The 15,808-nt window shown below is 43.8% G+C and overlaps 1 protein-coding gene across 2 annotated transcripts in view; it reads right to left on the reverse strand.

Annotated features, from left to right (window-relative positions):
- The window catches only part of LOC144592340 (stabilizer of axonemal microtubules 1-like), a 53,832-nt gene extending 38,226 nt beyond the window's left edge, over nt 1-15,606 (reverse strand). Inside the window, exon 1 of one of the 2 annotated variants that reach the window (XM_078396873.1) lies at nt 15,529-15,606. In XM_078396873.1, coding sequence (XP_078252999.1) covers nt 15,529-15,566 — 38 coding nt within the window. In that variant the 5' untranslated portion in view covers nt 15,567-15,606. Of the gene's footprint in view, nt 1-14,724; nt 14,843-15,528 lie in introns of those variants that run through there. The other variant, XM_078396874.1, reaches the window with a different exon arrangement.
- Nucleotides 15,607-15,808: the final 202 nt, after the last annotated feature.

Consider the following 15,808-nt stretch of genomic DNA (forward strand, 5'->3'; position numbering starts at 1 on the left):
GACTGCAGCAGAGACTGCACATCCCGTTTTGGCCTCACCAGCCACCTCAGAACCGACAAAGCTGAGGAATGAAGTAACTGACCCTTGATCCCAAGAGATTACATTATCAATGATGGGCCCTAACTATCTGTTCCAATGTTTAGTTTGTAACTCAGCTCATATCAGCCTCAGCTGATATTAACTGTAAATCATGGTTCAGATACAAATTTTGAGCAAATTTCAGTCCACCACAATGGATTTCCTTGTCAGAGAACAGCATGATCCAAAAATATTTAAGAAACTGGGAATATGAAAAAATGTTGCTCCATGAGGAATCAGCTCATGGGTCAAAGGAACACAGGGTATCTACAGATAGATACTACGCTTCTGTGATGTGTCAGAGCATCATTATTCTCGGTAGCTTGGTGTCATGTTAGGTATAGCACACATTTGTAACTTATTTTCAACAAGACTTGTTGCTAGCCATTTTTGGATGACTGTGCTTCATTGGTAGTTGTCAAAGTCACCATCATACCCAACTTCTGATCTCGATTGCTTCATCTCCATTTTGAATGGTTGTGGCACAGCATTCCTATGAATCGGTGATGTTGCAATGTTGATGGGGACTGAGTACATCCTTCACGCCTTTACTCTGCCCATTGAGCAATGTGGTTTTTTTGATGGAGCTCAGAATACACGGTTTGAGACAGGAAGTGGCGGCGCTGCGTAGCACCTGCGGCTCACCTGCACTCCGTTTGTCTTTTGTGTTTTTTGTTGTTTTTTGGCTTAATAGTAGTGGTTAGATATGATGTAGTGTTTTTTGTGGTTGTGTGCTATGTGTGTGGTGGGGAGGGAAACTGTACAAATTTCTCTTCCGAACGGAGACACAACCTTTTTTTCTGGGTCGTGTCTCCGTTCCCGCTGCGGCCTACCATTGGCCAAACACCTGGAGCTGGCGGCCTCCAGCTGGGACCACCTGGGGCTCTGGTTCACAGAGCCCGAGCCCGCGGACTGGACTTACCATCTGCAGAACTGGCTGTCTTCAGAGGCTGTGGTGACACCGCGAGTGCGGCTGCGATTCGCCATCGGAGGCTCCAAAAGCCCGCAGGTCCCTGGGCGGGGGCCGACCATCTACAGCGTCTTCGCCCGCCCCGAATCGTGGGGCTTGGGTCGGCCCGCTACGGACCTTTCACCATCCGGCGCGGCCTGGAATAGGCCGCGGGATTTTCTCCGCCCGGCGGGGACTTCAATGTCGGGAGCCCCAACCGCCCCGATGTGGCAACCTCAACAGCCTGACCGCGGGAGAAGATGGCAGGGAAGAGAAAAGACATTCTGGCTTTCCATCACAGTGAGGAGGTGACTGGACGAGACTCACTGTGGTGGATGTTTCTTTTTTGTTTCGTGTTGATTTTGTGATTGTGTGTGTTATTGCTTGGTTTTTATTGCCTCTTATTGTTGGACTGTGGGTAACAGAATTTCGTCCAAAAGACATGTTTTTTGGATGACAATAAAGGCCATTCTGATCCTGATTCTGATTCATTGACTCTGCAGGACCCTCCAAGAGGTAGATAGATGACAATGTCTGCAGTTGGTATCATAGTAAAGGGCAGGGTACGTAACTGATGACTTGTTTGTTCGTGCCAGCAACCACATCAAATCAGTCTTTAAAGAAACCCACAAGAATAAGCAGACCATCAAACATGTTGCTTTAACTGGCATGCCACAGGTTGAGAAAATGATTGGCAAGACACATGTGCAGTAAAGCAACTTTTGATCGCTCATAAGTGTATCCATGACAAAGACTGGCACTCTATCATTGTGCACCTTTTGTGTAATTGCAAAGAGATTTGAATGGGGCTGGAATCCCAGGAGTTATTCCTGACAAGATCCATTCTCCCAACGTTTGAAATGGGGTAACCACTTGAAACATATCTGATAGAATCAGTTCAGAATCCAATTCAGAATAGATCCAATAGCAGAACAGTTAATATCAAGTGAGCTCTTGATTGAGGTTTATCAGGATGGGGAAAATGCTCTCAGATCTAGAGACACTTTTCCACTTCCACTGTGATCACAAGATTGAACATGGCTGCCAGAGGCTAGTACATTTTTTATGTTCCTATATATCAACACCGAATCAACACGTGGTTCACCCACTTCAAGAACCTACTTGGATCACCTCCAACTGTCACTGAGGAAGATGAGGAGATTGAGACTGTCCTCATAGTTGTACAGATTCACCATGGCCCCTTTATCACCGAGGAGCTGCGAAAAGTGAAGACGTCGCTGAAGCAAGTGAAGAGCCCAGGCCCTGATAACATCCCTCCAGAGGTGTTGAAAAACTGTGAGCTCGACGACATCATGTTCAAGTTCTGCAACACAGCGCTAATGATGAATGACAAACCAACACAATGGTCACAATCCAACATCATCCCCGTCCCCAAATCCGGGAGCCTGAACAAGACTGACAACTATCAGCCTGACATGTGTCTTGGCCAAAGTCTACAACCACTTGATTCTCAACCGGATTAGGACTGCTATCGACCCGAAGCTACGTTACAATCAGAACGGCCTCAGAGAGAAGAGGAACACGGTCACACAGATCCTGGCCCTCCAAAGAATCACTGAGGAGGTGAAGAATAACAACCTGCCGGCTGTCCTAACCTTCATTGACTTCAAGAAGGCGTTTGACTCAATTCATCGATGCAAAATGATGAGGATTTTGAAGGCTTGTGGTATCCCTCCTTGTCTCCTGAGAGCCATTGTGGATATGCACTTGGGCACCATGGCCAAGGTTGTCACCACGGATGGCGAGAGCAAAGTGTTCAAAATCCTCGCGGGGGTCTTACAGGCAGACACGCTGGCACCCTTTCTCTTTGTCATTGTCCTTGATTATGCAATGAGGCAGGTGCTCAAGGAACACGAGGCCCTCGGCTTCACAATCACCCCAAGGCGTTCGAGAACAATCGGGTCAGTCAACTTGTCAGACCTCGACTTCGCTGATGACATCGTCCTGCTGTCAGACCAAATTGGGGAGGCACAGGAGCTGCTCGGCAGGGTTGAGACGGAGTGTGAGAAAGTGGGCCTCCGCGTCAATGCCAAGAAGACGGAGCACATGGCGTTCAACGGTGGTGACCATGAGCCTCTTAAGACCAGTGGCGGTGCATCTCTCAAGAAAGTGGAGGACTTCAAGTACCTGGGAGCGAAGATGCAGAGCTCGGAGAATGACATCAAGGCTCAGAAAGCGCTCGCATGGAAAGCCCTCAATAACATGGGGGAAATCTGGATGTCTCGGATGTCTAAAGGCCTCAAACTGAGATTCTTCCATGCAACTGTAGAGGCAATATTATTGTATGTGTGTGAGGCATGGACTCTCACTCGAGCACTGTCCAAGTCTCTCGATGGTGTCTACACCCGAATGCTCAGAAAAGTTCAAAATGTCATTTGGAGGGACCACATCACCAACACCCAGCTCTATGGGGAGATTCCACCTCTGACCAAGAAGATCAGGTCGAGGCTTGCTGGTCATTGCCACCGCCATCTAGAAATACCAGCAAATAAGGTTGTGCTGTGGGAACCCACCCGTGGAAGACGGAACCCGGGACGACCAAACAAGACGATGCTGAAGACGTTGATGGAAGACGCATATGATCTGACAAAAGAGCTGGCCAGCTGTATGGAGGACAGAGATGTGTGGTGCGTCCGTTACTATGCCCGTAGGAAACCAGCACCACTGCGTCGCTAATGTTTTCAACGATTTTATATTAAATTTTAAAAACTAATTTTGTGTCTATCTTCGGTGTAAACCAGCATCTGCTGTTCCTTTCCACCAAATTCATGAAACAGGTACTCTAATTCTAGCTCTGAGGAAATATATCCATCAGATGAACATCGAAAAATCTTTAAGGATATGCCCAAAGCTTGCTTGAAGAAATTTAAAATCCCTACTGACTGTTGGGAAAGGCAAAGAAGGAGCATTCGGGATGGTTCTGAGAACCACGATTTTGTGCAACAGGAGTATACCGGGGCCCTGAGCAAGTAGCAGGAGTATACCGGGGCCCTGAGAAAGCATCAGGAGTATACCAGGGCCCTGAGCAAGTAGCAGGAGTATACCGGGGCCCTGAGCAAGTAGCAGGGGTATACCGGGGCCCTGAGCAAGTAGCAGGAGTATACCGGGGCCCTGAGAAAGCATCAGGAGTATACCGGGGCCCTGAGCAAGTAGCAGGAGTATACCGGGGCCCTGAGCAAGTAGCAGGGGTATACCGGGGCCCTGAGCAAGTAGCAGGAGTATACCGGGGGCCCTGAGCAAGTAGCAGGAGTATACCAGGGCCCTGAGAAAGCATCAGGAGTATACCGGGGCCCTGAGCAAGTAGCAGGAGTATACCGGGGCCCTGAGCAAGTAGCAGGAGTATACCGGGGCCCTGAGCAAGTAGCAGGGGTATACCGGGGCCCTGAGCAAGTAGCAGGGGTATACCGGGGCCCTGAGCAAGTAGCAGGAGTATACCGGGGCCCTGAGCAAGTAGCAGGAGTATACCAGGGCCCTGAGAAAGCATCAGGAGTATACCGGGGCCCTGAGCAAGTAGCAGGAGTATACCGGGGCCCTGAGCAAGCAGCAGAAAAAGCATGCCACAACTAGCCATCAGACACTTCCTTTCCCATCTATTTAAAAGTCTGCAGTCTCCACATTGACGTCATCTGTCACAGTAGTGCCCACAGATTTGGAATTGAAGTCATCTTCGGGCCTGAGGGACTACATAAGAATTATAGCTTAAGACAGGTATAACTTGTAACAGGATTTTTTTTCAAAGCTTTAAGTAATCGATTTGATGTTCGTCTCTGTTTCACACCCACCCACACCGACAGATTGAATGCACCTTATACAATGTGAATGCAGCTAAAAGCGTTTTACAGTCCTAAGCGGCTTGACATTGCACTGATTCTAAGAGGATTACCCTTATCTCCATGGTCAGTAACGTTATTATAACGATGCAGTGCCTGAAATAGACTGAGCAACTGCTAGGTTCTGCCCTCTCTAATGGAAATATCTGTCATACCAGCTAACCTGCTGGCTCACTGTACCTGGTGAGCTTAAAAAATATCTTGCCTTCATAATACGAAGGGATCATTGAGCCGGAAACTCATGACAATTGTGCTTACTGCTAATTGTTCTTGAGAATTTATGTCATCCAACATCTAATTTTAAACAATATTACATCTTGGAAATTGGGAGTTTTTCCAAAGGCAAATGATGTAAAGATATGAAATGCAAGTCTGGTGACTTGAATTTGATGGCATAGTGTGAACAGTGTGTGGTTTTTGGCATTCTTGCCTTCCTTGGTCAGGGCACTGAGTACAAGAGTTAAGATGTCATATTACAACTGCATACGATTTTGGTGAGACTGTCTGTACTGGCTGCCAAACTGTAGCAACAATGTGCTTAAGCTGGAAAGGGCGCAGAAAAGATGCACAGGATGTAAGGCTTGAGTCATAAGGAGAGACTGGGTAGGCTTGAGTTATATGGAGAGAGACTGGAATGGCTGTGACTTTTTTCCCTGGAGTATAGGAGGCTGAGGGTTGACCTTACAGAGGTCTCTGAAATTATGACAGCATAGATGAAGTAATAAACTTTCTCCCAGGGTAGAGGAATCTAAAACTAGAGCGCACAGATTTAAGGCAAGAGGAAAAAGATTTAAACGTGATCTCAGGGGTACATTTTCCACACAGTGGTTAGTGAGTATATTGAACTGCCAGAGAAAGTGGTTGAGGCAGATACCATTTCAATAGAGATTTGGATGGGTGTATGGTTAGAAAGGGTTTAGAGAGATATAGACCAAACGCAGGCAAATGGGACTCGCACAGGTACAAAACTTAGTTGGCATGGATGAGTTGTGCCGAAGGACCTGTTTCTGTGCTGTATAAACGCTATGACAAATTCCAGCAGTGTGTCACTAAACAAATCACTGTATGTTTACAAGAAAACTAACTTCAACAATGTGTGATTAAAAGGATAATCACAGCAGTGTTGCTACAGAAAACTAACTATAACAGTGTGTGATTACAAGACAGCAAAATAAAGGAAAGTATGATTACAGTACACTTAATAACTGCAGTTTAATTCAAAGATAAGGAATAACATTTTACACACCTAAAAAAACAAAAAACATAAAAAGTATTATTGATACAATCTGCGTGTAGGAATCACATTTTACAGTACAATATCAGCCAATCTTCCATGATATCAGCACATTCTCCATGACATAGAAGGAGGCCATCTGGCCCATCGAGTCAATGCTGGCTCAAATGACAAATGGAGTTTCCTTCAGATAAGTGAGAAGTTTGCATTTTAGGAAATCAAACCATAGTAGAAAGTTTGCAACTGGAATGGCCCTGGGGAGTGTAGTAGAACAGAGGGACCTAGGAGTATTTAGAACGTGAAACAGTAGAGCACAGGGACAGGCCCATAGGTCTGTAATTTCTGTTCCAAACATGATGTCAAGTTAAATTCATTGTCTTTGCCTGCCATCATCCATGTTCCTCCTTTCCCTGCATAACCGTGTGCCTAACTAAAAACCTCTTAAACTCCACTATCGTATCAGCTTCCACCACTACTCCTGGCAGTACAAGTACACAGTTCCCTGAAAATGGCACCACAGGTAGACAGAGTGGTGAAGAAAGCTTGTCGTCATCAATAAGGGATTTGAGTAAAGAAGTCAGGATATTATAGGACAGTTATATTACAAGACATTGGCAACACCACCCCAGCCAGGAGTGTAGTGCTCAGGGTTGGTCATCCTGCTGTAGAACAGTAGCCATTAAGCTGCAAAGAGTGCAGAAAAGATTTACAAGAATGTTGACAGGACTCAAGCGACAGAGGTATAGGGAGAGGTTAGGCAGGCTAGGATTTTATTCATTGGAGCGTAGAAGATTAAGTTGTGATTTTATAGAGGCTTATAAAACCATGAGAGGCAGTGATAGGATGAATACGCACAGCCTTTTTCCCAGGTTAAGAAATCAAGATAGGTTTAAGGTGAAGGGAGAATGATTTAATAGGAACCTAAGAGGCAACTTTTTCACATAGAGGGTGGTCGGTATATGTAGTGAGCTACGTAATGAAGTGGTTAAGGCAGATACATAACAAAAGTTCCAGTTAGACAGGTACATGAGGGAAAAGTTTAGAGGGATATGGGCTAGACCCAGGCAAATTGGACCAGCATAGATAGTCATCTTACTCAGCATGGACAAGTTGGGCCAAAGGGCCTGTTTCCACGTTGCATGACTCTATATCAAGGATGGCTGATTAGCTGGAATTCCTTAACAAGAGGGCTATTCTAGGGGGAAATTAAGGAGGAGAAGCAATGGGCAGGTGCATTCAGAGAAGGGGGATTCTCCATGTGTGGAGCCAGTGGGGATGGAAAGGAAAGTGACATAGAGTGAAAAAGGAGATTAGGATTTATGGGTGGAACAATTTAGTCAACATACAGGCTGTGGGCAAAGAGAATCTAAACATTGCACATGAGGAGGGAAGTGGTGGAGTGGTCAGAGACGAGTGTGGGTGGGGTAGAAAGTTTAGAGAAGAAAGTCCGTCTTCTCCCTTCAGGCCAACTGGTCTTGGTTAATTGATTATTTAATTGCTGGATCCAATTGTCTCGATATCACATGCTCTGCGAAACACCGATCATGGCTGGCTGTTCAGAGCACACAGGGGTTTAAAGGTCCAAGTACACGAAACAAGAAAGCAGGAAAAGCTAGCATTACATCAATAATTAGAGTTTAGTGGAATACTGGCCAAAGTTCATCCTGATTGTTCAAGCTGAAGGCTTTGCTGAGGTCAAAACAAGTCATGTCTGGTGGCTGATGCTGTCCTGCATGTTTTATTGGAGTTAAAACCACTCCAATTTGCTCTAGATAGAATTCTCACAGTGACTCATAGAGGAGCCCTTTGGCCACTAGGAGGAGGTGGTTGAGGAGGATCTCATGGCGGACAGTAGAGAAATTGTTCTGTGATTACCGTGGTTGGATTTGTCCACTTTCTTGAAGGTAGTCTTGATTATGATATTGCTGAGTATATCTTCCTCTTCCCATATGTGGGTGATGTTCTCATAGTCGAGATTTAAGACTTCAGCAGGGATAATACGGTCTGCTCCTAAAACTGCAACAATTTTTTTACTTGGGAAATGGCTTTCTCTACTTGTTGTTGGCCATGAAAGATAGTGAGGTTGACCAGAATAGTTTGCTGCACAATGGAATCAAGGGAGCTCAGGTCAAGGAACGAGTTTGCAGTGGACGATGGTCTTTAAAGTGTTCCCGCCAGTTGGCATTGTTTGCCTCTCTGTCTCTGATAAGTTATCCCCATCTCATGGCTCTCAATGGGTGAGGCCAATGTTTGTGCTGTAAATTGCTTTTATTGCACCCATGCACGTTGAACACCCTCCTCAAATTTGGCTGCCCTCAAAAATGTACCGCCATCTTACATTTGAGTCCAAAACATAATCCATGGTGCTAACCAAAGGGTCTACAGCAAAACCAATCCCAGTGAATTCAGGTGTCAAACAAGGCTACATCTTTGCCCCAGTGCTTTACTTAATCTTTCTCACTGCAACGTTGCAGTTCCCCTCCAACAGACTTTGAATATTTTCAATCGAAATTGACAGATATTTCTACCACAAAGGAGTTACAGAGAGCACGGGAAGGTGATGATGAGGCCAAGAATGGACCAGCTTTTGAGTGGTGAAGCAGGTTTAAGTACTCAGCCTGACCTGCTGAGTTACTCTGGCATTTTGTGAATAAAAGCAGGTTTAAGTGGTCATCTAACTACCTGCTGTTGTTTCTTACATTGTTTATGCTTCTAATACACCAATATATGGTGATATTGATCATATGGCCTCTTCCTGGACAATTTTCCTTTGTTCTTGCAAACATGTAATTCTGTGACTCACACGTGAGCCGCAAGTGTGGATGGTCAAGGCGAATGGAAACTGGATAATATTTCATCAATTCAGACTTTAATAATCCCCACAAACATAAATCTATTAAATATTGTTTATTCAGCAGTGAGTGATTAAACCATTTTGGATTATGTATTTTGAGATTACATTTGCAGTTGCCTAAACATGACTACTAACATCTATTTTCTCCTTAATCTCTCCCTGCTTCATTTGCCAAACAATTTTTAATTGATTGTTTCTCAAGGAGAACAGAGCAGTTATAAAAAGCAGCAATCTTAAATTTGGTATGTTGATTTCCCTTTGGTTGGACAAGCCTTATATTTTGTCATTATCCTTAATGTCCTTTCAGTTTATTTTAAAAGAGAGGATGTACAGGGAGAGGTTGGGCTCCGCTAGAGTTTTGGATTGTTGTCTCTGGAACACCAGAGGTTACGGAGAGACCTGATAGAAGTATATAAAATTATGAGAGGCGTAAATATGGTGGACTGTCAGAATCTTTTTCCCAGGATGGAAAAATCAAGTACCAGAGGGCATAGCTTTAAGGAGAAGTGTGGGGCAAGTTTTATTACACAGTGGGTGATGAATACCTGGAATGCACAGCAGGGAATGATACAGATACATTAGTGGCGCTGGAAAGATTTTCAGATAGGCATAAGGATATGCAGGGAACAGCAAGATTTAGATGATGTGCAGATAGATAAGTAATGATCTTGGCATTATATTTGGCACAGACATTGTGGGCCGAAACGCCCGTTTTTGTTCTGTACTGCTCTATATTCTATGATAGTTAAGATCCTACACAATATATTTGAGGAATAGGGAATGGTGCAAGAGATTTGGCTAATATTCCTTCTCAAAAGCCATTTGAGTCATCCAGAAGAAAGGAATACATTGATTTGTATTATTGTATTGTTGTGGCACAGAAGGTCAGCTATATTGCTCTGAATAAACAAACCTAAAAACCCCATCAGAGTTCAAAGTAGGCTGCATGTGTCTGTTGTTGCTCCTGTGTCATCACTCAGCAAGTGGTCTTCTGCCTGCGGTCTACTTCTGGGCTTCTGCCTTAGGTCTACTTCTTACCCAATTCCCATATTCTTTCATTTCCCTAAATTCCAAGGTGGAAGTGTCAGTGAGGTAATACCTTGGAAAAGAGACCACAGTTTTTAAGTTTCAAGGTAGTGTTGAAAATAGATACGGTTGGTTTTCAAGTTAGGGTCTTGATTGGGCAAAGGCTGAATTCAGCAGTTTAAGGGGGGACCTGGTGAAAGTCCAAGAAATAAAATGTTGAAGATAATGAGTTCAGAGAATGATAGTCTGGAGTTTTTCAATTGACAGTAGGGATCCTTCTTGGGGCAGCATCTCATGTAGATGCTTTCAAAGGAGGGGAGCGCTGTGCCTGTGATGAACCAGACTGAGTTCATCACTCTCTGCAGCCTCTTGCATTTCTGTGCATTGGAAATGCCATACCAGGCCATGACACAATCATGGATACATTCTTCAGGACATCTGCAGAAGTTTGTTGGAGCATCCAGAGATGTGGCAAATCTATTTAGATTTTCAAAACAGTGGAGGTGATGGTGCACCTTCTTCGTGATTACATCTAAATGCTGGGCCCAGGAAAGTTCATCTGAGATGCCAACACCCGGGAATTTGAAGCTGATAAATCTCTCCAGGACCGACCCACCAATGAAAACTGGGGAGCTGTCTCCCAACTTTTTCTTTCCGAAGTCAACAATTAGTTCCTTAGTCTTGTTGACATTGACCAAGAGTTTCGCTGTTGCAGCACCACTCAACCAGGTGTTCTATCTCTCCCCTGTATGCCCGACTCATCACCACTGATTATACCAACGATAGTGGTGTCATCAGCAAATTTATCGGCAGCATTGAAGCTGAGTAAAGAGAGTAGAACAGGAGGTGAAGCATCAGTCTTAAGGTGCAGCCAGGTTGATGGCCAGTGAGGGGGAGATGTTGTTACCAATTTGCACTTTTGGATAGTCTGGGTTTATTTTCCCTGGAACTGAATCATAGTCATACAGCACGGAGCCAGGCCCATAGGCACAGGTTACCAATGCTGACCAAGATGACTCATCTACACTAGTTCTACCTGCCCATGTTAGAGTCATAACCCTCAAACCTGCCCTATCCATAGACCTGTCCAAATGCCTTTTAAATGTTGTTATAGTACCGGTCTAAACTACCTCCTCTGGCAGCTTGTTCCATATCCCCACAACTCTGTGTGAAAAAGGGTCCTAGTAAAGACTCTGTGCATTTACCCTCCATCATCCTCGTGTGCAAAAAAGGTTAAAGTCCTAGCCTGCCCAACCTGTCCCTATAGCTCAGCCCCTCAAGTCCTGGCAACATCCCGGTCAACCTTCACTGCATTCATTCCAGCTTAACAATATCCTTCTTATAGCAGGGAGAAAAAACTGAACACAATACTTCAACATCAATCCCTGAGACGCACCACCAGTCACAGGCCTCGTCTAAAATCTGAATCTTGGATGTAGACTACATCTAAAAATTTCATTTTGACTAAACTGACAATCACATTCTTAAAAAAACTCTAGTAAGAGTCACTGCCATCCAAGACATAATTTGTTCTGCAATGCTCCTACCAATCCAGGCACCATCCTTGTGAATCTCTCTCCAACCTCCTGGATTACTTTGATTTTATCCAATTTTGTATGATACAATATGGGAAGAGGAAGATATACGCAGCATTCCAATTCCCACCTGATACCACACCACAGGCATGATTGGTCTTACAATTTGATATCAGAGTCCTTTTGAAGGACAGCATAAGTTGATAAGCTGTTTAACAGGCAAAGGGATCCTTGAATTTTGAACTAAAGCACAGGATACAAAATCATGAAAGTTACTCGACCATTTTTGAAGATGGGTGGACCCCATTGGAATATTGGGCATCATACTTTGGGATGTTTGTCAAGGTCCATAGAAGTTGCAAAGGACATTTATCAGAATTGTATCAGGGATAAGCTGCCTGAGGAGAGTGAAGTAACAGGAGTTGTTCTCCAGTGTCAGAAGGATCTCAAATGAAAAAAAAAACAGAGTTAAGGTGATTAGCAAAGATAGCATGAAGAAAAAAGTGCATGCATTGATTTTTTAGAATGTCAAAAGAAATAGCTAAATGGCTAAAGAATTGGGACGGAAAATGGGACTGAGGGAGAGCATAAAGAACCAACATATGCACAATTAACTGAATTACTTTCTTCGTCTCTTATGATTCTACAGTTTCAATTATACAGCTATTTATCTTATTGAAACGTATAAGATCGTGAGGGGCCTTGATCGGGTGGATGCGCTAAAGATGTTTCCGATGATCGGGGAGACCAGAACTAGGGGGCATAGTCTTAGAATAAGAGGGGGCTCTTTTAATACTGAGATGAGGAGAAACTTCTTCACTCAGAGGGTGGTTAGTCTGTGGAATTCGCTGCCTCAGGGAGCTGTGGAAGCAGGAACGTTAAATAAATTTAAAACGGAAATATTGTTTTTTAATAGACAAGGGAATTAGGGGTTATGGGGAGCGGGCAGGGAAGTGGACATGAGCTATTGTTAGTATAGTAAGACCTGAGTAATCTCCTGGACAAGTTTCGATCGCCTAGCTTGGGGTCAGAGAGGAATTTCCCGGAGAGAAGGAATGGGTGACGTTCCTCGACCGTAGAACCAGCCAATCCCCATCTACCAACACTCTCCTCCGCCTAGCAGAACTGGTTCTTACCCTTAACAACTTCTCCTTTGACTCCTCCCACCTCCTCCAAACCAGAGGCATAGCTATGGGCACTCGCATGGGCCCTAGCTATGCCTGCCTCTTTGTCGGGTACGTCGAACAATCCCTGTTCCGAGCGTACACTGGCCCCATCCCCGAACTCTACCTCCGCTACATCGACGACTGCATTGGTGCTACCTCTTGTACCCATGCAGAACTCACTGACTTCATACACTTCACTTCCAATTTCCATCCTGCCCTTAAATATACCTGGACTATCTCTGACATCTCCCTCCCGTTTCTGGACCTCACCATCTCCATCACAGGAGACAGACAATTTTGTATGATACAATATGGGAAGAGGAAGATATACGCAGCATTCCAATTCCCACCTGATACCACACCACAGGCATGATTGGTCTTACAATTTGATATCAGAGTCCTTTTGAAGGACAGCATAAGTTGATAAGCTGTTTAACAGGCAAAGGGATCCTTGAATTTTGAACTAAAGCACAGGATACAAAATCATGAAAGTTACTCGACCATTTTTGAAGATGGGTGGACCCCATTGGAATATTGGGCATCATACTTTGGGATGTTTGTCAAGGTCCATAGAAGTTGCAAAGGACATTTATCAGAATTGTATCAGGGATAAGCTGCCTGAGGAGAGTGAAGTAACAGGAGTTGTTCTCCAGTGTCAGAAGGATCTCAAATGAAAAAAAAAACAGAGTTAAGGTGATTAGCAAAGATAGCATGAAGAAAAAAGTGCATGCATTGATTTTTTAGAATGTCAAAAGAAATAGCTAAATGGCTAAAGAATTGGGACGGAAAATGGGACTGAGGGAGAGCATAAAGAACCAACATATGCACAATGAACTGAATTACTTTCTTCGTCTCTTATGATTCTACAGTTTCAATTATACAGCTATTTATCTTATTGAAACGTATAAGATCGTGAGGGGCCTTGATCGGGTGGATGCGCTAAAGATGTTTCCGATGATCGGGGAGACCAGAACTAGGGGGCATAGTCTTAGAATAAGAGGGGGCTCTTTTAAAACTGAGATGAGGAGAAACTTCTTCACTCAGAGGGTGGTTAGTCTGTGGAATTCGCTGCCTCAGGGAGCTGTGGAAGCAGGAACGTTAAATAAATTTAAAACGGAAATATTGTTTTTTAATAGACAAGGGAATTAGGGGTTATGGGGAGCGGGCAGGGAAGTGGACATGAGCTATTGTTAGTATAGTAAGACCTGAGTAATCTCCTGGACAAGTTTCGATCGCCTAGCTTGGGGTCAGAGAGGAATTTCCCGGATTTTTTTTCCCAAATTGGCCTAGGTTTTTATCCGGTTTTTCGCCTCTCCCAGGAGATCACATGGTTCTTTTGGGTGGGAAGAAGGTTGGAGTAGGATCAGCCATGATAGTATTGAATGGCGGAGCGGGCTCGAGGGGCTGGTTGGCCTACTCCTGCTCCTATTTTCTTGTGTTCTTGTATTTCATGACAACTCTCCTCGAAAAGTATTAATAAGTATATAAATGTTGAGGTAAAAACCTGAATCGATTTTGTCTTAAAATCTGTGAGAATCTCTAGTCTGCCATGTTTTAGCCAGGTGAAGCTTTTGATCTCTTTGGAATGAAAAGAAAAATCAGTTGTGCCAAAATCAGCAAGTTTCAAGTAAGAGGAATAAATCAGGGTTACAGGCAGATGATGGTGATTGTTAGCGCCATTGCATACTTGCTATCGGCCAGTCACATAGAAGCACATAGCCACAAACATCACAATTTTCCACCTACAGGTCTTGGCTAGCGGGTGGGGATACAAAATAGTTATTTTAAAAAATCCTCATTACATTATTTTGATTGCGAGTTTAGAAGACGGTCTTCTAAAAATAATATCGTTCGAACTGCTCAGTTAACCTTTGATTCTCCCTTTCCGTGTAATCTGTCGCTAATCAGATTAAACGCTCTCTCTCCCTCTCTCTCTCTCGTTATGTTAAACTTGCTGCACAATATATGTCCCCTTACAACTATTATTCTGATATTTCAAAACTGACATAACACACATTTTTATCAAAGTACCTTTTTTTTCTCCAATGGGTGGACTATGATTTCTGGTATCAATAGCACAGATGATAAATCTCGATGAAGGGTGGGTTTGCCAATTACCAGGAGAGTGTTTGCTTTATTCACAAGGCGATTTCAGACTGCCATGAACTAGATATTCTGCAACTTAACTTTGATTAGTTTCATTACGTTTAAGAATTGATGCAGCTCTAGTCGACGATCGCTGTACTTGTAATAGTCCTACTATATATCTATTTATATATATATGCAGCAGTTAACAGGCAAGCGTTTCTATGGTTACGGTTTATGTATTATACGTCTCTTCACTTACATCATAGTTTTATTGCTCACCAAGTGTATAAATATTTTTGCATCGCTCAAATTGATTAAACGGGTTGCATTTACATGTAATGTAAATGGCAGTGTTCTTTCTAAATGTTCAAATCAATGTAACATTTGTAGTTCACGGATTATGGCTTTTAATCCTCAACGCGATACAGATTAAAACAAAAGTGAGTCTCATGATGTGTTTAAATAACTCGCAAGCCAAAATGTAATGCGTGCAATACATCCAAATAATCGATAAAATAGAAAACCAAAGGATAATTTGCGAGCAGAAACCTCAAGTTTATGTGCACATTAGCAGCTAAGAATCAATGTTATTCCCCAGTCAACGGAACAAGGCAATTTCAAAATCATTATCCCAATTTTAGCTACAGCCCCGTCGGGAAACAGCGACAGATCCCATGAGAACATTCTGGGACAGGACATTAGCTGCATTATTATCTCTGCCCCCAGGTATTTGCACTGTTTACATACCCACAAGTGCAGAGCTCACAAATGCATTTCCTCTTCATGGTATGGATTGCAGTCGGTGTATGCGTGCACCGTGCGCTCTCTGTGTTGGTGATATACATCCGTGCGGGTATCTAAGAAACCTGCCCGAGTAACAGATGAATTCGGAACACCTCGACCTGGCGGCGCATTACTTCAACATGCCACATGGCGAACATTACCCTTTAGCCGAGATTAAAATTCAGCAGTTCCCCCAGCAGAAACAGAAAAACAATCGTCAAATCGTGCGCCGGCAGTTAAGCTT

Source organism: Rhinoraja longicauda, chromosome 3 (assembly GCF_053455715.1).
Source record: "Rhinoraja longicauda isolate Sanriku21f chromosome 3, sRhiLon1.1, whole genome shotgun sequence".
Classification (NCBI taxonomy): domain Eukaryota; kingdom Metazoa; phylum Chordata; class Chondrichthyes; order Rajiformes; family Arhynchobatidae; genus Rhinoraja; species Rhinoraja longicauda.